Source organism: Rhododendron vialii, chromosome 2a (genome assembly GCF_030253575.1).
Source record: "Rhododendron vialii isolate Sample 1 chromosome 2a, ASM3025357v1".
Classification (NCBI taxonomy): Eukaryota; Viridiplantae; Streptophyta; class Magnoliopsida; order Ericales; family Ericaceae; genus Rhododendron; species Rhododendron vialii.
In genome coordinates this window covers 32,443,521-32,464,188 of record NC_080558.1, presented here as the reverse complement: position 1 = coordinate 32,464,188, position 20,668 = coordinate 32,443,521, and the positions used below count along the sequence as shown (strand labels likewise).

General features: G+C 38.7%; 3 protein-coding genes and 1 long non-coding RNA gene across 5 annotated transcripts; 2 read left to right on the top strand and 2 right to left on the bottom strand.

Moving 5' to 3' along the window:
• Window positions 1-264: 264 nt before the first annotated feature.
• Window positions 265-2,013, bottom strand: LOC131316308 (uncharacterized). Its single transcript, XM_058345634.1, has 6 exons — window positions 1,727-2,013; window positions 1,562-1,652; window positions 1,276-1,401; window positions 979-1,191; window positions 756-853; window positions 265-681 (listed from the first exon to the last, which is right to left on the bottom strand). Exons 1-6 carry the CDS (start codon window positions 1,936-1,938, stop codon window positions 441-443), a joined length of 981 nt encoding a protein of 326 aa, XP_058201617.1. The 5' UTR covers window positions 1,939-2,013; the 3' UTR covers window positions 265-440.
• LOC131317439 (intracellular protein transport protein USO1-like) lies at window positions 1,988-5,222 on the bottom strand. The gene is made up of 4 exons (XM_058346994.1): window positions 3,888-5,222; window positions 3,662-3,796; window positions 2,063-3,159; window positions 1,988-2,000 (listed from the first exon to the last, which is right to left on the bottom strand). The coding sequence occupies exons 1-4, from the start codon at window positions 4,974-4,976 to the stop codon at window positions 1,988-1,990; spliced, it is 2,334 nt and encodes a 777-aa protein (XP_058202977.1). The 5' UTR covers window positions 4,977-5,222.
• Window positions 5,223-8,252: 3,030 nt separating this feature from the next.
• On the top strand, window positions 8,253-14,077 carry LOC131317438 (uncharacterized). Its single transcript, XM_058346993.1, has 4 exons — window positions 8,253-8,315; window positions 11,723-11,939; window positions 12,263-12,281; window positions 13,161-14,077. Exons 1-4 carry the CDS (start codon window positions 8,253-8,255, stop codon window positions 13,276-13,278), a joined length of 417 nt encoding a protein of 138 aa, XP_058202976.1. The 3' UTR covers window positions 13,279-14,077.
• A 4,156-nt stretch (window positions 14,078-18,233) lies between these two features.
• LOC131316306 (uncharacterized) lies at window positions 18,234-19,900 on the top strand. 2 transcript variants are annotated; one of them, XR_009197066.1, is made up of 2 exons: window positions 18,234-18,294; window positions 19,192-19,900. It is a non-coding gene; the product is annotated as an uncharacterized LOC131316306 (long non-coding RNA). The 2 variants fall into 2 exon arrangements; XR_009197067.1 differs by lacking the exon at window positions 18,234-18,294 and adding an exon at window positions 18,393-18,409.
• The last annotated feature ends 768 nt before the right edge of the window (window positions 19,901-20,668 follow it).

Genomic DNA, 20,668 nt, shown 5'->3' with positions numbered 1-20,668 from the left:
AAAACTAATATTTTTGCAGTGGTTAATGAGGTTTCTGCTATGTTAGGTTTCTATGAGAATTGTGAATTTTCCTATGAGAAGTGTGTATGAGAACTGTATTTTTTCTATGCGAACTGCAAATTTTTGTATGAGAAGTGTGTATGAGAAGTGTTTTTTTCCTCCAATGCAAACTGCAAACTTTGAACAATGAAAAATAGAGTTCAGAGAAAGATGATTGTATATTTTCATTAACCACTAAACTGAACAGTACGCATTAACCACTATACAAGTCATGAACATCACCTCCACCATTTCATTACCCATCTGCACTACTTTCACTTCCAAAACTATTTTTGCAGTCTGAGATTGTATATCTTCATTTACCAGTAAACTAAACAACTCATTAACCACTATACAACTGATGAACAACACCACTACCAACTTTGATGAGTAAGTTGAATCTATGCCTTTTTTTTCTTCTCTTCAAGAAGCTCCTGGTCGTCATAATATTTTTGCAGTCTGAGATTTTCCATCCTATTATGATAGATTTCTGGAGTCCATGATCTCTTGGGGTCACTGACAAATGCTTGCACAATATCAGCTCTCATTTGAAGGCATTGTTGCTTTGTAAGGTCGCTTTTAATTGGTTTTTTCATTAGCTTTTGGCGAATGATGTAGGCAACAACAACTGCACAATCAACCCTATGAATACAAGACTAATGTTAGGGGCTTATATAAGATGCAGTGACGAGTTTTGGTAGTTGAAAGATACTTACGAGCCTGGTTCTTGTTGTGGTGCATTGTCCACGAGCTTTGCAGAGGTTTTAATCTTCTTCTTGCATTGTTGGTTGATGTAGTTCGTGACATTCTTTCTCTGTTACAGAATATGATCATGGATACATTAACGATACACATTTCACATAGTTTGTTCACATAGACTACAATACACAGTTGAAAGAGTTCATATATTTTTCTTAGAATAAGGAGGGATTATGTTACCAGATTGGCAGTTGCTTCACAGTATTTATCTCTTCTCCCTTGTCTGTGGATGGAGTTGTAGAACCTCCATTCTTGGTCAATGGTGTCTAGCTCAAGCAAAGTATAATGGCTTGAACCATATATTGGGATAAGGATTGTTCTGGTGTTCAAAATCTTTGAGCGGACGACATCAAGTGCTCTGTTAGCTGAGTTTTGATCACCTCCAAGGAAGGTCTGTTTCGAAAGAAGATAATTAGGCAACCTCTTAACTGTGAGTGTATGCTACATGAATTGTGAGAGAGTGCTTCCTTTTCTTACTGATGAAAAGCTGTTGAAGACAAACGGCATATCTTGTTGGGAATCTTCTATTCCCAATGAAAAGGATGGTCCAGATGTTGGTGGTTGTAGTGTTGTAGTCAGCAAGTGGACGTAGGCATCTATTGGCTGTATCAGAATGTAAAAAGTATTTGTTTATCACGTACAGTTCTGATATAAAAAACAGAGTTCTGATAGAAAAAATACAGTTCTCATACAAAAGCACAGATCTCATATACATTTCTCTTAAAATATAGAAAGAGAGTTGCTTCTTTTTTTATTGTGTTACCTGGCCTGTTAATTCTCGATCACATAGCAGAAACCTCACATCTTCTTGATATATGCGCAGGTCATCTAATTCACAATCCCATATGTGCATACTGCATGATATACATAACATTAGCCAATCTGAAATGATTTAAAGACAGTAAATTGTTGGGTTTAGCATTTTTACCATCCCTCCTCGAGTTCCCAAAATTTTCTGATTGTTTCTTGGCATTCGTCAGGTAGCAATGCAAGGACAATGTCTGCCTTTTTTCCTAGGGGAGGAATCTTGTCATCAAGTTTCTTGATTTCTGCTTGTGGCTTGTCACTTTCGACAAGGACAATTTGTTCTTTTTTGCGACCATCCTTTGTGATTGAACCATAGTAATACTTGTCATCCATTTTTTGCCTTCGTGGTCTTTGTTTTGCATTATCATCTTTGTTGTCCTCTTCAGAATCTTTCCCTGCATGAGCATATAGTTGTGTAACTTCATGGACCGCTTGCTCAATCTTCTGATCAGTGTACGTTTGGGTGATGTTATGTATTGCTTCCTCACTTCTTTGTGTGAGCAAAGAGGAATCAGTCTCGAGAACCGGTAAATGCTTTTGAGGTTCTTTGGTATGTTGCGGTTGGATGGAAAGCTTGCTGGTGAGGGAAAGCTTGTTGGTTAGGTTGCGTATTTCTGCATCTTTTTGAACAATTATAGCCTTTTGCCTTTGTTCAGTTGTGCTCAGATACTTTTGCAGCTGGCCCTTCTCGGTCATTAGGGATTCAACTTGCATTGTAAGGGCCTTTTTGATTTTGTTCTTCTCAATTTCAAATTGTTCCAGCATCATATGTTTCTGTTTTTCAAATTCATCCCTTTCTTTTCCCATTTCCAGCAGCTGCTTTTCCATTTCATCCCTGTCCTTTTTCAAAACGTTTGAGATTGTATCCATCTTCTGCAGCTTTTGTTCCAGTGAATCCCTTTCTTTTTCCATTTCCAACAGCTGATTTTTCATTGTATCGCTGTCCTTTTCCAAGACTGCAGTCTTCTCTATCAGGAACTTGTGTTGTTCTTGGGCCTGCAACATTGTGTTGGACATAGTTACGATCTTCTGCAGCTTTTCTTTCATTGCATCCCGTTCTTTTTGCATTTCCTCCAGCTCATTTTTCATTGCATCCTTGTCGTTTTGCAGTCCGTGGTTTTGTTGTTCAAGTATTTGTTTTTGATTCTGAATATATTGGACTTGTTGCTGGAGATCCTTGATGATAACTTGATCATTGTTCTCCAGTAAGCTGTCACAGAATTTACCCATCTGGTTGTGCTCTTTAATTAGGCCCTGACTGAAATTAATGGAGTCCAGAGGTTGGTAGGTACTTGGAACCATAGTCTCGCCTGATTGTGATTGTGAGAACATTGCTTGTTGTTTCTCAGTAGATGATGTTGACACAAGAGGAGATGGTTGCTGTTTTTCAGTTAAGTGTATCTCATCAAGTCGTAGTGCCGGACTTTGAGGAGATTGTGTATGCTGCATCATCTGTGATATAGTTCCCCTGTCATTGTCATCTACAACTTCTGGGTGTGGCATGCTGTAGACTTGAGCCTCTTGGCATGTTTCTTGAAGTTCTTCCTCATATACCTGAAAGATGTGAACTCACAATCAGAATTGTGTTTTTCATATGATAACCATGTATTTTCCTATGAGCACTGTGTATGAGAAGTGTGTTTTTTTGTATGAGAACTGTGTTTTTGCTATAAGAAGTGTGTATTTATCTATGAGAACTGTGTAATTTTCTATGAGAAGTGTGTAATTTTCTATGAGAAGTGTGTACTTTTCTATGAGAAGTGTGTAATTTTCTATGAGAAGTGTGTAATTTTCTATGAGAAGTGTGCACTTTTCTATGAGAAGTATGAGAAGTGTGTATTTATCTATGAGAAGTGTGTAATTTTCTATGAGAAGTGTGTAATTTTCTATGAGAAGTGTGCACTTTTCTATGAGAAGTATGAGAAGTGTGTATTTATCTATGAGAAGTGTGTAATTTTCTATGAGAAGTATGTAATTTTCTATGAGAAGTGTGCACTTTTCTATGAGAAGTGTGTATTTTCGTGTCCAAGTTAAGCAATTTGATTAGTGTATATACCGTAATGTTGAGATTGCTCAAATCTTTAAAATCATCAATTCTTTTTTTCAGGTCTGAGGTGTTCCAGTTTAGTAGTCTTGGAATTGCTTCATTTTTTGGTCGTGCAATCAAATCCGTGTGTTCACAAATCCAGTACTGCAAAACAGGTAAAAGGAAATTATTAGAATAAAAGAAAATTATTAGAATACCCAAAAATACTTCTCATAGCAAAATAGATTTAAGTTACCATCAATGCCACCACACATCCTGTTGCATCTCTTGGTTTGTCATGGAACTTGTGCATTGATGTATTCAATGTTTCTGCAATGGATTGTGCCCAGTCGTAGTCTTTTATTTCTTCTATTTTCTCCATGCAATGCACATATGTCCATGCAATGGTGACTCCTGATGTGGAGAAGAACAGCGTCAGGCAAATGAACATGCATACAAGGCGGACTACATCTTGGATGTCTTCTTCAGTTATGGATTCCTCTTTTTTTGAAAGTATTTCATTGATCATATCTTTCATCTTTTTACTACCAATCCTTGCCTCCTGTATCCCCCTTCTTTTTGCAAATGCAACATCACTTTTCTTCTTGTTCAAATCTCCTATTTGTTTGTTCCCACAAGCTATTCCAAAGATTAGCTTGATGTCATTCCTTGTTATGGCAACCTTCTTACCACCAATGAGGAACTTGCTGTCATTGGTATCATAGTTCTGAATGATACTCAGGATGGTTTTATCGTGCTTCATGCAAGCTTTTTCCGCTAACTTACCTTTCCTAATGGCATCAATCAGCATCCAAAAAGGTGTTTGTTTCAAGAGCTCTAAGTGGGCATTGTTCAAGTTCAGTTTTGACAATAGCCCCATTGTTCCTATTACATTGGACCTGAATGTGCATTGCTTTTGGGTCTGGGTTGGGGAGTCTGGTTGTGATTCTGATTCTGATTCTGATTCTTGTTTCATGGCCTTCTTTTTCTGTTTTGGGCTCTGATGTTTCTTTTGTTGGGTTTGCTTTTGGGTCTGGATTGGGGAGTCTGGTTCAGATTCAGATTGTTGGGTAAGCCTTTGGCGTTTTTTGGCGACCTTTTCCTGTTTTGGTCTTTGTCGTTTCTTTCCCTGAGTTTGCGAAGGGTTCTGTGATGATTGGCTAACTAAGGAGGTTGCTGGCCTGTCAGGTTGAGTTTTCGATCTTGTAATGACTCCTGCCTCCTCCATTGTTAGTGTTCTTGGTCTGATCTCGTAAGAAGTTTTCAAATCTTGTGTGTAAGTCTTCTCATGCCCTGTTAAATATATGAACAAAATTGAGATAGAGTTTTTACATTGGCTCATCATAGGTATAGTACACAGTTCTCATAGAAAAATAAACAGTTCTCATAGAAAAATACAATGTTCCTGTAGAAAAAATACACAGTTCTTATAGACAGATGTCATGTATAATACACAGTTCTCATAGAAAAATACACAGTTCTCATAGAAAAATACAATGTTCCAGTAGAGAATTCACAATTCTCATAGACAAATCTCATGTATAATACACAGTTCTCATAGAAAAAAAAACAGTTCTCATAGAAAAATACAATGTTCCAGTAGAAAATACACAATTCTCATAGAAAAATCTCATGTATAATACACAGTTCTCATAGAAAAATACACTGTTCTGATAAACAGTTCTCGCAGAAAATACACAGTTCTCATGGATAAGTATGATGATGTGTAACTTTAAAAATGTATTCTTTCGGAACAGAATACACAGTTCAAATTTTGTAAGTCTTCTTGTGTCCCGTTAAATATATGAACAAAAGTTAGATAGAGTGTTTGCGTTGTCTCATCATAGGTATAGTACACAGTTCTCATAGAAAAATAAACAGTTCTCATAGGAAAATACAATGTTCCAGTAGAAAAATACACAGTTCTCATAGACAGATGTCATGTATAATACACAATTCTCATATTAAAAACTAAAAAATGAAAAACCTAAAGCGAAACCATCAAATGTGCTTATTATCCTGACCTCTTCGCTGCTGGATAACTGGCCAGTCTCCTCCTTGAAGGAGCTGATCGAGAACATTTCACATAGAACCCTACACACAGTTCACATAACTCGAAAACACATACTTCACATAGACGCAACACGTTTATGAGAGTTAGGGTTCTCATATACATATTTTACAGTTCGCATAGAAATTTCGCATAAACGTTCGACATTCTTTAATGTACATACCTTTTTTTGCCATATTGAAATGTTGTTGCCTGATCGATTGCACGAGAGAGAGAGAGAGATCGAGCGAGAGAGAGAGAGAGCGAGCGAGAGAGAGAGCGAGCGAGAGAGAAAGCGCTGTTGAGCGGAAGAGTTAGGGTTCTGTAGCGGTAGAGTTAGGGTGGTTCTGTAGTGGTTGGGGGGAGAGAGGGTTTTGTTTAGCCGTATGGAGAGGGTTCGGGAACGTGACCCGCGAGGTGTATTTTGACCCGCAAGAGGATCCGGGATGCTTGTTTTGACCCGCGAGGGGTATTTTTGTCCACAATGTAGCGCCGGGACTAAAGGGGGTATAGAATATTTTGTGCTGGGCTGAATTAGGTCCGAGCCTAATTTTTTGGGCCGGCCTAAAAATCCCCCAATATAATAAGTCTCCTTGGTTCAGTGGTAGATGAGTGGCAATCCATACGGTGGAACTGGGTTTGATTCCTGCCCCAAACACTTTATTTTAAGTTTTGTTTTTTGGTAACTCTCTTATTTTTAAGTTTGTATTACAGTATTCGTTAAAAAATAGCCTTATGCAGTAGATTTCAAACTTGTGTCAAAAAGAACACAAGAAAACACCCAAACTACTAAACCAAAACATGTTCTACATAAACTTTGGTCTAAATTTTTTACATATAGAAATTATCTCTTATTATTTTTTTGTATTATTCTTAAAAAATTTAAAGCCCCACTTGATGATTTGGCCTAGGGGCTCTAAATACCTTGGACTGGCCCTATGAACATACATAAACATGAGAATATATGTGAGTTGTTTTATGCCTCGGTGAAACATACATACATATATATATTGTTCCCCTCATACATAATTTAACACAAGTTGGGACACAAGATCTAAGTTGTAGGGAGTTATTCTCGAATAAGCGTAATTAGTAGACAAACACGTGACACGTGAGAACACACTATGAATACAACGGGACACACCGCCGAGAAGCATGGTGGTCGGCGGAAGAGTTCGATGGCACGAGAGACTAGAAGCGAGCACAATCTGTTTAACAACATGATGGTCGAACAGTAGGAGAATCTTGTCCTACGTTGCTTTAAGTGATAAGGCATTCCAGAAGATTCTAGTGCAGCTATACTCCGTGATGGAGTAAGATCCCGAGATTAAAGGATCTGTGTGGGTCTCCTAATAAGAATAGGAAGCTCAGCCCGTTATTAGAAAGAGTCCCACAGGGGGTAAGGAAGTAATCTGATAAGAGAACGAGAATCCAATAAACACATTATACGAGATAGGAAACCTTGGCTACAAGGATGCTTGGGCAACAAGCATACGAACATCTATAAATATGAGATGAACCTAGAGGTAAAAGGTACACAATACATTACAATCATACCGTCTTTTTAATAGGTGATATTAGGGTTTCTTAGTACGTGATACTGACTTAGGCATCAGAGGGCCTTCGCCGACGAGAGGCAAAGGTGTGCTCACCCTTGTCTGTTGTGCAACTAGGGTTCCGACGAAGAGATAGGGTTCCGACAATAAGGCACGTGAGGCTGTTCAAACAAAAGAGCTGCTCTAGCACTAAGAAAATTTTATCCACTTACAATTGGCGCTGTTTGTGGGAAGCGAAACGAAAATCAACCATGGTGGAAGAAGATCCCAAAATCCCACTCGATCCAAAGAACCTGCTTAACAAAGGAGGAAAGGAGTCTCCGCCAAAGGCTCCGAGAAAGCCGCACGACAACCAGCGAAAAGAAAATTCGCTGGCTCTAATTGAGGGTTCCAAAAATAAGGATGGTAAAACAGCTACAGAGTCCACACGAAGTGAGAAAGTCCATCGAGGGGAAGAGTCGGTTGGGCACTAAAAGTGTTCGAAACAATGGTGACATCCTCGATAAGAAAAGGTAGGAAATCGAGGAGTAGGCACGCATAATCAAGAGATGAGAAAGAGAGATTCGTGAAATAGAGCAGATCAGGGAACACCCCGAAGATTCTGGGATTTACGAGGAAAATTTGGAGAAAGGAGCCGAGCTCTGGTAAAATACAAGACGGCCTCCCCACGAAGGGAGAGGAGTAAGAGCCGTTCTCCAAAACGAAAAAAGGCTTCTTCACAAAAAAGAAGAAGCAGAAGCAAAACCCCAACCCCAGAGGGAAGGGGAACAAGGAAACATCATAAGGATATGTACGAAAGACTTGATTTTGATTAGGAGAAAGATGGGGCCCGCGAAACAAGGAGGCGTGAGGACGGCATGAGAAGCGGCACGGAAAGCCCTCAACAACATAGCTGCCTCCCTTTTCTCGAGAAGGTTGTAGGAAGTAAGGTTGTCGAGCAGGGTGAAACACAGCCCGTCCATCCTCTATGAGACCAACACGGACCCCGTGGTCCACATACAACATTACCAGCTCCATGTTTATGCACGTTGGTGATGCTGTCATCATGTGTAAGATGTTCCCTTCAAGTTTGGATAAAGTTGCTCTAACTTAGTTTCACAAATTGGACCTGCACTCCATACAGCAAGAAATGGAAATGACAAACGTTTATATGCTCATTTAAATGTAATCAACCAATTTATGGGTAATCAATCTTTTTTATATAATTAACCCATGTAAATATACAGTCAGGATCAAGTCAAGAGGTGTGGACCGGAGCTCCGGTCCGCACCTCCCCATTTCTCACATTTCCCAATTGAATTTCGATGATCCGAGCCGCTCAATGTGATCAGAAAGTGATTTTAAGGGTACCCTCATGAAATCAGCAAAAAAAATGACCCGGAAGGGCTTGATCTGAGCAGTTTTTTTTTGAACGGTTCATAAAAAAACTGCTCAGATCAAGCCCTTCCCGATCATTTTTTTTGCTGATTTCACGCGGGTACCCTTAAAATCACTTTCTGATCACATTGAGCGGCTCGGATCATTGAAATTCAATCGGGAAATGGGAGGTGCGGACCGTAAGGGTGTGGACTTGATCCGGACTGTGTAAATGTAATCAACTAAAATGGTAGAGAATTGAAATGAATCGTAGGAAACATGTAAAGGTAATCAATTAGGTAGGAAAATTAGGTTTAAATGTAAGGAAAGAATCTCTTTCCGAGAAGAATTTAAACTTGTGGGCAGCATGCCCTTCGGAAACTTTCGGATTTTCGAACGCGAGAGCCTGATTATCGAGGGAGCACGTGCGCGGACGACAAGTGCTCACAAAAATACAGAGTCGCCACTTCGGTTTTAAAGGTCCGACACCCAAGGAACCATATTTCAAAGCACCTGCCGCGCTATTTGATTTGAAAAAGTTTAAGGAACCAGTCCGTCATAGCCATATCTGGTTCGGGAGCCAGGTTACGAGAGGAGAAGGGTTTTAAGGCACCCCTCTCGTCCAATCCGGAGATCAGTCTCTACTTAAGCATTTTGCGAAAATATTTGCGATTCTTCTTTTATTAAATAATTTTTAGCCAGTTAGGGCGGGGGAATAGTTAATCGGGGATTTGAAGTTGTAACACCTTTGCAGCATGTGATATAAGAATGGCATGGATGGATGAAATGTTGAACAAAAACGTGAGATAAAATTCAAAACTGCGACTGGATATCAAAATAGTGCCTTGGTCTGAAATTGTCGCGAACAACGGCCAACTTGCATGCATGGAACTTCGTACATGCAAGTCAACCATCGCGCGACACTCCCATTCCATTGTGTGAGTGTTGATGTCTTACCAACAGGTTGAATCTCATCCCATTCTGGGCTCTAGAAGGACCAGTGCACACCCAGGGTCAAACCAAACAGTTTATATGTACTGAAAGTAAATAATTATTACAAACAGGGATAACAGGAATAAAATACAACCCCAAAACAGTGGGGGTACCAAAACAAAGGCTTTGGACCAAGTTACCCCATGCAAGGGCAGTTCCTGGAAACAACGTAACCATCGCGCGATGGAGTGAAACCCTCACGCGTTGCTTCCGACTGGACTTCCAGGAATTGCTTTACATGCCTGGGCTCTGAAACATACTCAAAGGCTACCCAGGGGGATTCTAGAGAAATTAAACAAACTATTTGGACTAAACTATGAGTTTTAGCATGCAAGGCGGTGGGTGAATATTCAATTATTCAACACAATGATTTAGAATACCATAAAAACAAAAGAAGACTAGCATCCCGCATCCCATCCCCACGAGGACCATCACGTACTGACCAAAATAGTCGCGCGATACAGTGGGTCCATCGCGCACGGGAGTACTAGTGACACAACTCCTGTAGCCCTGCTGACTTTAGGACCAGGACTGGTATAGATTACCAACCTTGGCCCTGCACTACAACAAAATACACAATTCCCAACTAAAATCTCCCGACTAAATACTGTTTAGTCGGAAAATATAAGAAAATCACCGACTAAATAATTTTTAGTCGGTAAAATATAAAACCATTGCCGACTAAATTATTTTGGTCGGCCAAAACGTATATTTTGCCGACTAAAAGTCAATTTAGTCTTGAAATATCATTTTTTCGAATTTAATAAAATAGAAAACTAATTCCGACTAAAGTAATTTAGTCGGTAATTTACATTTTTTCCGACTAAAGGTCAATTTAGTCTTGAAATATCATTTTTTCGAATTGAATAAAATAGAAAACTAATTCCGACTAAAGTAATTTAGTCGGTAATTTGCATTTTTGCCGACTAAATGTCAATTTAGTCATGAAGTATCATTTTTCAAATTTAATAAAATAGAAAATTAATTCCGACTAAAGAAATTTAGTCATGAAATATCATTTTTAGAATTTAATAAAAAAGAAAACTAATTCCAACTAAAGAAATTTAGTCTGTAATTTACATTTTTGCCGACTAAAGGTCAATTTAGTCTTGAAATATCATTTTTTCGAATTGAATAAAATAGAAAACTAATTCCGACTAAAGTAATTTAGTCGGTAATTTGCATTTTTGCCGACGAAATGTCAATTTAGTCGTGAAGTATCATTTTTTCAAATTTAATAAAATAGAAAATTAATTCCGACTAAAGAAATTTAGTCATGAAATATCATTTTTAGAATTTAATAAAATAGAAAACTAATTCCAACTAAAGAAATTTAGTCTGTAATTTTCTTTTTTGCCGACTAAAGGTCAATTTAATCATGAAGTATCATTTTTTCAAATTTAATAAAATAGAAAATTAATTCCGACTAAAGAAATTTAGTCGTGAAATATCATTTTTCGAATTTAATAAAATAGAAAATTAATTCCGACTAAAGAAATTTAGTCTGTAATTTTCTTTTTTGCCGACTAAAGTTCAATTTAGTCGTGAAATATCGTTTTTTTGAATTTAATAAAATGGAAAACGAAATTACATTTTCCGACCAAATATATTTAAGTAGGGTAATATCATTTAATCCAAATTAAGAAATCAAATACATTTCCCAACTAATAGATAGTCATGGAATATCAACTTTTCCCCCTTTTTAAAATTTTCAAAGAAATGAAATATTTGTTCCAACGACATTGATCACGATGCAACCTTGTCGATCACTACCGCTCATTTTTTTAACTTCTTAATCATAAGATTGTCGTAAAATTTTGGCTTGATCGGGCCAAGGAAGCCTGTTTATTGGCACACACATAAATTCTTAAATGTAAAGAATTTTGTTGTCCGATTAAGTGCCTATCAATATGCGGTTAACTTCATTCTTTGTATGAATGTTTAAATTCGTATTACGTCAAAAATAGATGATTTCGATCATGAAAAAATACCTTATGCGGGGCTCAGTTAGTTCACTATAACAATTAACTGTCCACCCTTGGACCCCACACTTCTGTAATGGACGGCCCCACAACCCCCCAAAAAAAAAACAAAAACAAAAAAAAACAAAAAAACAAAACATGAAAACCGAAGCAGGCCGTCAAAGACGCACCTGGAGAAGAGGGAGAGAGGGGAGACGGAGAGGGAGAAGAACGGCCCCCTCCATGGCGACAACACCACCAGCGAGGCCTACTTCCGGCGACCACCGCCTCACCCTCTACTTCCGGCGACCACCATAAGCAGCGAAAATCGACCACCAAAAACTCACCGACACCACCGACGCCATTTACGGACGCCATTTACGACCACCAAGGTCTCTCTCTCTCTCTCTCTCTCTCTCTCTCTCTCTCTCGGTGAGTCCTGATTTGGCTCATGGCTTTGAAAAACCCCTTCAATTATTAGGGTTCAGTTGAAAATTGATGCCATGATATGTTTTTGATAAATTCAATACATAATAGGAAACTCCTAAAATTACCAGATGATTGGTAACCTATCCTAAAGAGAGGAAACTCAAAATCTACTTTTATCAATATTTATGCTGTTTTCGGATAGTTAGAGAAGTGTAGTGGCTTCTGGTTTGTGAAATTGGGGATTTTTGTGGCATGCTAGCTAAGACCATGTTCTATGTTCCTGCAGAGAACAGAGCTAAGTTTTGGTGAGTGTATTGATTCTTTTCAAGTATCTTTGGTTAAACCTCTTGACAAAAGGAACTTCATTTATTAGGTAAGTGTTAACAAGTGTAATCAGTTTTAGAAGGTGGTTTTACTGATTATAGAATGGAGAAAAATCAGAAAACATTTCTAGGAGGCCTTGAAAAACTTCAAATGGAGCTCCCCACTTTTGACAAAAGCTTATAACTGATATCAGACCTGAATTTGGGATTCTCTGTCATAAATGGGTATGTTTATGCATATCTCATTGCCTCCTTAATATTAGAAGAAAAGGAGTTAAATTTTGCTTTTAGTGCAAGAGTCTGAGGTTTGGTTCATTAAAGCCCGCAAGGTTTGACGGGTGCTTTCCAGTGCGAACTTCAAAGTGCAATACCCTTTAGCTAGTCGTATCTGCTATTCGATGATTATTGACTACCTATCGAAGGTTTTCATGGGATCTACATAGGAGACTTGACGCATGCCTTGATTAAATACCTTCAGCTGGGTTTGTAAAAGCAAGCAACTTTGAGAAACTGCTCCTCTCGAATTCATTATAGCTGTTGTCGATATGTGTACGTCAAAAAAATGCCATAAACCTCCATTTTGAGTTTTCGATGTGTACGTCAAAAACTGCTCCTCTTGAATTCATCATATATGTGTACGGCAAAAAAGGCCATAAAACTTCATTTTCGTCGCTATTAAATGTCTACGTTAGGTGCCTTTTATTTGATATCAATCATTTTAATTTTTTCTCCCATTAAACCTTGTCCATCCAATCAGTTGGCTATGATTATTTCCTCTTTATTTGTCGTACTTCAGTAATCTGCATCTTTGCAAGTCCATGTTCAGTTGCTTTCTCTAAGGATCTGAATGTTAATTGACAGGTACTCAATTGATTATGGCATGTTCCACTTCTGCATAGCAGACACTGAGCCTGCAGTGCTTTCCTCTTCTCTTCCAGCACCTTCTCGTACTCCTCCATGCTATGCATTTACGTTTTAAATGATACCTCACAATGTGACCTGCATTCATATTCACCATTTTTTTGGATTCCGTAAGTGAACCAAATAATCAGTGATTATTCAATATACTTCCCACCATTCGCGGAATTCTTAGTCATATTATTGGCATCATAGATAGAATTCGGCTATGTTACCTCATGATAGTTAGTTACATGTCTTCAGCTATTTTGACTCTTTATATTTTAGTTCTAACGTGTCATCTATCATCTTAGGTGATCATCCTGAAGACGTTAAAGCGAGGCTCAAATATTGGGCACAAGCTGTGGCATGCACTGTCAGATTATGCAGCTAGAAGCAATCTTCAGTTAAGGAGAATGAATATGCATTTTCTTCAGCTTTGGAGTTCCAAAACTTGTGCTTCGCTTGATTCTACCTCTATGCACGGGAACGGGAGTTCCCTTTCCAACCTCGAGATGGACATACCCAAGTCTTTCGACGACGGGTCATCTTTCGAACTAGAAATGTGAAGGCGAAGAAGAAGAGGATCGGATGGGGAGGGAGATCGATTCAGGTCTGAGATTAACCAATAGTCGACGAGAAGAGTCTGACACAATTCATCCGAGGCTGCTATGTGCATTGTAGTATGTATCTAGGGCATTTAAGAATAACTTGTGAGAATGAATAAAGTTGTGTTTTCCATTTTTGTACATGGTGCTGCTGTGTATTTCCTCAACATTTCTGTTTCTTTCCAGTGGTAATTAATTTTAGGAGAAATATGGGTTTGAGATTTTGTGAAATGTTTTGCCAGCAAGTAAAATTTGGCAAAAAGCTTTGTAGAAGGATATGACTCTTCCATGGAGGATTTGGTTAGCTAGCTGATGATGTGTCCGGTAAAATTGGAGCGATACAGAAAATTAGCATCGGCACGTTTCGTTTTGAGTTTTTACTTTCATGCAGTATATTGGTTTGCTCTTCCCAGTGGCTATGCTTGGATGCAAGCAGACTGATTATTTGGTTCACTTTTAAATCCAAAAAAATGGGGGAATGTATGCAAGTGGACTGATTATTTGGTTCAATGGTTTACTTATGTGCGATTCAAGGAAATGTCAAGTATTTTCCATGAATGTATTACATGCTATAACATGGACCATTCAAACAGCAACCGTATAACTGGAAATCAGAAGCCATAGCAACCGTCTAACAGCAAAACTGTAAAACTGTAAAAAGAAGCAAGGAAAGGCATGTTATCATCTTCATAGGAAGCAACAGATATGAATCCAGATTCTTCACTTCTCAAACTGGACACACCACCAAATATGAATCCAGGTTCTTAAAGAGATTAGCAGCTCAGTAGCAGGCACTGTGGGAAGAGCAGTGATCGAGTCCCCAACTGAACTATATACTAGCCAACACAACTGAACTATAATTAGGAACAAGGTAGCATCGACACGACACGAGACCGACACCCCGACACGTAAATTTCAAAAAATTGGGGACACGACACGTTTGGGGACACCCTGACACGTTTGGGGACACAGACTGTTTTGCTGAAAATTGTACTTTGCTGCTCAGAATTTTTGAGTTTGGAGGTGATTTTAACTACGTTCTCTTACTTTGTAAAATTTGGGAAAAATCAGGGATGAACTTTGGTGTGTGATAATGGTGTGTACCAAATTTGGGGTTTATTAGATGCATATTCTAAGTTTGGCAGATTTTACAAGTTGGTGTGTCCCTGTTGAGTTTTGTATTTGCTGCACGGACACATTTTGGAAAAATGGTCATATCTTTTAGCTCGAGTATCGGATTAGCGCACGGATTGTTTATTTTGAAACTAGACTCGTATACCTTTTGGAATATGTAGGGGTTGTGGCTTAGTGTATACTAGGTTAAATCAGTTTTTGATTTGAAGTTGATAAACATGCAGAATCTGCAATTTTGAGCAGTTGTGTGTGTAACTTCGGGCGAGCATAACTTTGTCGTCTGGACTCCGTTTTAAGCAAATTTTATATCAAAATTCATGTACCGGAGGTGTACTTTCTAATGGTGGTAGTCTCATGACCTAATTTTAAATCACTAGGAAGTTATGGTCAGAATACGATAGGATGGTTATAGTTTTCAAACCGATTTTAAGAATTATGTCATACTTATACTCTTACGTTTGATTTGGGGCCTGTACGGAATTGATAACACTGGTTGGGAAGTGTCCCTGTTCCCATGCCCAACTTGTCATATCTTAGGATTGAAGGTTAAAGAGGTCTGATGCTTGAACACACAACCCCACCTCATTCTTGGACAAATTATCATGGTCCATACAAGTCATGGATCCCATGTCAATTTGACAACATTTATGTGCTTCTGAACTTGGACCAGTTATTTGGCAGGAGAAGTAACAATATATATTCATTGAGTTGTGGCTTGGACGGAAGAACGCTTAACCTCCGTCTAGCATTTTTGATCAGTAAGCTGAACCCATACTTGAGTCCTAAACTGTCATGAGCTTGGGAGATTGCTTGCAATCCAGCCACTGGTTTGCGATATGTTGGTCCTTTAAGAAAGTAATTGATGCTGAAACAATTGCAATTTTTCGTCCAGTGTCATTTGATCTAGTTATTAGAGCAGAAACAATTGCAATCTCGAAGATTCGTATTCATTAGAGTGGCTGGCAGGGGCGGACACGAGGGGGCAGGCCTCATTAGCTCCATATAGTTTGTGGTACTTAATAAAATCTTGTCATTTTGGCCCATCGAACAACTTGATAATTTTACCATGGGCTCTTCAATATCCAAATAGTACTTTTGACTTGTCCCCCCATTTGCGGAATCACTGCGTCCACCACAGCATTGGTGGTGAGATTGAGTCCCAAATGGTTATATTCCATATGCAGTTCTTCATCTTGATGGCAGAGCCGGCCCAAACACAAGGCCCACAAGGCCTGGGCCTTGGGTATTCCCAAGATGCCCAATTTTTGGGACACCCCAATTTTTTTTACTATTTGGGTTGGGTAGGACTCTTTTTAGGAAAAACCCAATCCAAGTTTCAGAAGAAAGACCCAGTCTCTTGAGCATTGGTACTGAAGTAGTAAGACTTTCTACTGATAAAAGATTCTTTGCCTACATTGTTTCCTTCAACTAGCGATGTGGGATTAACTTCTAGGCCTTAAGATGGACATATTTGTATTTGTTGGGTATCGTCTAATACATTATTAGTTTTATAATTTGGTATTAATTGGTTGTTAAATAGCTAATGGTATGCATGGTTGTTGTATGCTGATTGTACCCGCGAAACGATTGTGGAGTGAGTCACGCTATGTCATATGTCATTCCGTCTAATTAACGGAGGTTAGGAGCATGGTTTACAGGACACAATGCCTTGGGTACATGGAAATGTGGCAGACATGTCACTGCATGCTTGGGTGCTGTTTGCGGGGCGGGGCATGACATTTTCAGTAGGGTTAAGGTGAGTTTCTCCTTATAAATCTTTATGTGGCTTACCCGTATTACTGCTACCTCTGCCAAATCATCTTGCTGAATGAATGTGTAGAAATGGTGTGGATAATTGCAAGTACTGGTATCAGAAACCAAGCTAAGCGTAATTTAACAATTCGATAGTCTAGGCATTGCATACTTTCCAATGTTTGCATTTAAATGATCACTTTTCTGTTGCAATTCCACTAGTCAATTTTTCTGGTTTGCATGAATTCCCGTGGTCTCTGTTGTAATGTTTTTAATGTTTTCAGGATGAATTTTGCAACCAAGGCTCACTAGGTGATGTTAGTTTCGTGTAATTGTTTTGTTGCTTAAGCGTAAATGGTTTATATTACTTGCTGTTAATCTATCACAGATGTGTTGGGAAGGTGGAATTTCAGTTCTGCCCTTACATTGGTGGAGAGTGTAGTTTTTTGTTGGGTTTGCCGTCCAAAATATTGGATGGCGTTAGGTTATGGACCAAGTAGGATGGGATATGGATAGTTCGAGGACGAAATAGGTGATTTTGATAGTTCAAGGATGAAGTAGAAAAATGAGTGATAGTTTGAGAGATGTTTTCATAAAAAACTCTAAATACTAATGATAGATTGTTTTTTTTTGGTTTTTTACAGAGACGGCGTTTTAATGGAGTATCGTGCAGGATGTTGGTTATTGACTATGAAGATTTTGGTTGTGGACGTGCTTGGATTTTTTTTGGTTATCCGTTTGTTCAAGTTCTCGTCTACGAGGTTTGGATAAATTGTCTCTGAGCTTGGATATATATATATATATATATATATATATATATATATATATATATATATATATATACATATATACACAGTGGGGTTCTCCTGAGGGATCCCGGATTTTGGTGTGGTGCGGGATGTTGTTGTGAGCCGTTGGATTTAAATCCAACGGCCAGGATAAGACATAGCCATTAAAACCCAAATAATTATAGTTACCCCCCTAAGCCCTCACACTTCCCCCCTTCACCATCCATTCACGCAGAACAGAGAGAGGAAGAGAGAGAGGGAGAGAGAGAGAGAGGAAAACGAAGAACCAAGCTTGCGGGCGACGATTGACGAACGAAGAGGAGAAGAAGACCGAAGACGAACGAAGATCCACCGATTTCTCTCTGTCTCTCTCTCGAAAAAATACAAAAAATCTGGATCGGAAGAAATTTTGAGAGAAATTTGATTTTTTTTTTAGGACGAACGAAGCCCGACGAAGAACGAAGAGGAGAAGGAGAACGAAGAAGCTCGACTGGAGACCAACGGCCGTCCACTGAGGTATCTCTGTCTCTATCTCGAAAAAGAAACAAAAAATTTCTATCGGCTGAAATTTCTCAAAAATTTGGGTTTTTTTTTTTTTTAAGGACGAACGACGAAGAACGAAGAGGAGAAGGAGAATGAAGAAGCTCGACTGGAGACCAACGGCCGTCTACTGAGGTCTCTCTGTCTCTATCTCGAAAAAAAAATAAAAATTTGGATCGGCCGAAATTTCTCAGAAATTAGGGTTTTTTTTTTTTAGGACGAACGACGAAGAACGAAGAGGAGAAGAAGAACGAAGAAGATCGGCTGGAGAACGAGGTATCTCTGTCATATTTTTCTCAATCGTTCAAAAAAATAAAAATCTGGTTCGGAAGAAATTTCTTAGAAATTAGGTTTTTTTTTGTTTAGGACGAACGACGAAGAACGAAGCACAGTTCGATCCAAACGATCAACCCTAAAGTCATCTCAAAGCACAGTTCGATATCAACTTTTGTTACAAAAATAAGTTCCACTCTGATCTCTTACTTGAGGATTAAACTCGAACTGTGGTCCATGGAAACAAAAGTCAATATCACAACTGATATATTGAGTAAATACCCTAGTTTCTGCATTTGGCAAGTAATAAACACTGATATCCCAGCTTTTCATTGGGACCAGTAGTGAATACAACGGTTCTAGTATTCATTTCCTGCTGAAAACCCCTTGACTTAGCTAGTACTTGCACAATCGGTGAATGTTGCAGGTGGATGGGTTTACTGCGTGAGCGGTGGCCGTACCTTGGAGGTTTATTGTCACCAAAATATAAACAAAGATTAAGAAATCTGAATTTTTGAAATTAAGCACCAACTAAGAAAACAGCTTTTCTCCTCACAATCCTGAACATTTTGAGACATCAAAACATCGACTTCTAATAGATACATTTGCTTTCCTGCTAAAAAAGATATTTGCTTTCCCGTGATGTATTCTTTCATTAAACCTATTCTGCTTCCTGTGATGTGACCACCATTGACACTTTGCTTTCATTAAACCTACAGAGCCATAGTTGGGAGTTAAAATATGACCACCATTGACACTTTGCTTCTCCTAATTGTTGTCATGAGTCATGAATTAGACTTGTTTTTCCTTTTGTCATTGTTTTCCCATGTTTATTTCCCATGACTTAAAATATGAGTCATGCTTCAATTGAATGTATTCCATTGTCTCTGCTATTTCCAGTTACACATTCTTAAAGTGGAAAAGAGTTCGAACTATACCAAAGAAGGAACGAAGAAGAAGAAATGGAACAAGAAGATATTTCCAGCGTCAATCCATTTGGATATGTCAAATAGAACTGTTTTACTGCTGCTCTCCTGCAGCAGTTTTGCTACTGTCTTCATGCAAGTGTCTGACTAATCTTGTTGTTGCTGCTGTTTTTTTGTGTCGGTTATGGCCGCTGCTGTAATGTTGTTGTCTGCGTGGTGTAACCTAAGGCTACAAGCTGTTCTGCTGCTGTATTATATGTTCTGTTGTTGTTCTCCTGTTGTCCGTGAGGTTCATTTCTAGCTATGGGGCTATATTCTCTTGATAAGTGGAATGGGCTGACTAATCTCAATGTGGAATTGCCGTTCTTCTATTTTTTGGATGATTGGGCTGACAACTCTCATGTGGAATGGTCTGTATTCTCGGTTTGTTGGGTTGGTTTCATGACTGACTAATGGTACTTGTGTTGGATTATAATTTGTATTCTGAAGATGGTTGACGGTGACGTACTTGAAGATGGTAAAGTTTGATTGTATCATTTTGATTGGATCATAGTCCAAGTTCGTTTTTTGTTGAATTTTCCTCTGTTTGTATGATCTCAATTTGTGAGCCAATATCCTCAAACCAATTATGTGTAGTTCATACTTTCCATCTGTGGGGTAAAAGTTCTACGATTGTTGCTTAACTGGCTCAAGTTTTCCATCTGTTCTTGATTGAGGCAACTTAGCTTTTGCATGTGTTTGAGTATACAAGCGGTATTAGAAAAAGAGTAAGATGAACCGCGATTCGATCATATGTGGCTGGACGTACCCTTTTCCACATGTGATTCCACACACAAATAAAGGGTATAAAAGAAGGCAAGTCAAACAGGCTAAGGGACGGCAATGCCTTTCTTCCAGTTTCCACTTTTTTTTTTCCAGTGTTCCTACACTACTATAAAGGTCATGCAACAAACCAATCAACTTTATCACACCACCATTTCATGGGGTACCTGGATTCCTGGGTGGACTCCTCATATATTCTGAAGCTTGAGTAACGAAAACTCTTGAGATTTAAGACAGCTTATACAAATACTCCGTATGATACATTTTCTGTCACATATAACAACAAAATCAACATCCAGTCCCTCCCTGGAGGAGACCCTAATTTTAGTTCGAAATAGTTGATGTTCAGAAAAAAAAGTTGTCTGAGTCGGTGCACCACCTTATGTGCCAAAAACTCATTAGGACACAAAACGACATGGTCCAACTAAATTTCCATACAAATTAGCCATAGGTAAGAAGAAAAAACGATCTCAAAATAAATTAGCCATACATCCAAGGCCAAGCTAGATACACCAAACCAAATCCCAACAGTAAGCAATTTCATAGTCCCAAACATACTACAACTACTACTACTTTAGTTCAGTGGCTGCTTTTGCCGCACATGTACGACACAACACAAAAAACAACAA

Bases quoted from the DNA above. Each gene is read 5' to 3' on its own strand.
- LOC131316308 (XM_058345634.1), bottom strand. From the start codon at position 1,938: ATGGATGACAAGTATTACTATGGTTCAATCACAAAGGATGGTCGCAAA. The intron at 1,653-1,726 runs GTAAAAATGCTA...TATATCATGCAG, and splicing joins TGGGAACTCGAGGAGGGATG to TATGCACATATGGGATTGTG. The intron at 1,402-1,561 runs GTAACACAATAA...ATTCTGATACAG, and splicing joins ATCGAGAATTAACAGGCCAG to CCAATAGATGCCTACGTCCA.
- LOC131317439 (XM_058346994.1), bottom strand. From the start codon at position 4,976: ATGATGAGCCAATGTAAAAACTCTATCTCAATTTTGTTCATATATTTA. The intron at 3,797-3,887 runs GTAACTTAAATC...CCTGTTTTGCAG, and splicing joins GATGTGTGGTGGCATTGATG to TACTGGATTTGTGAACACAC. The intron at 3,160-3,661 runs GTATATACACTA...CACATCTTTCAG, and splicing joins TGAGCAATCTCAACATTACG to GTATATGAGGAAGAACTTCA.
- LOC131317438 (XM_058346993.1), top strand. From the start codon at position 8,253: ATGTTTATGCACGTTGGTGATGCTGTCATCATGTGTAAGATGTTCCCT. The intron at 8,316-11,722 runs GTTGCTCTAACT...AAACCGAAGCAG, and splicing joins TCCCTTCAAGTTTGGATAAA to GCCGTCAAAGACGCACCTGG.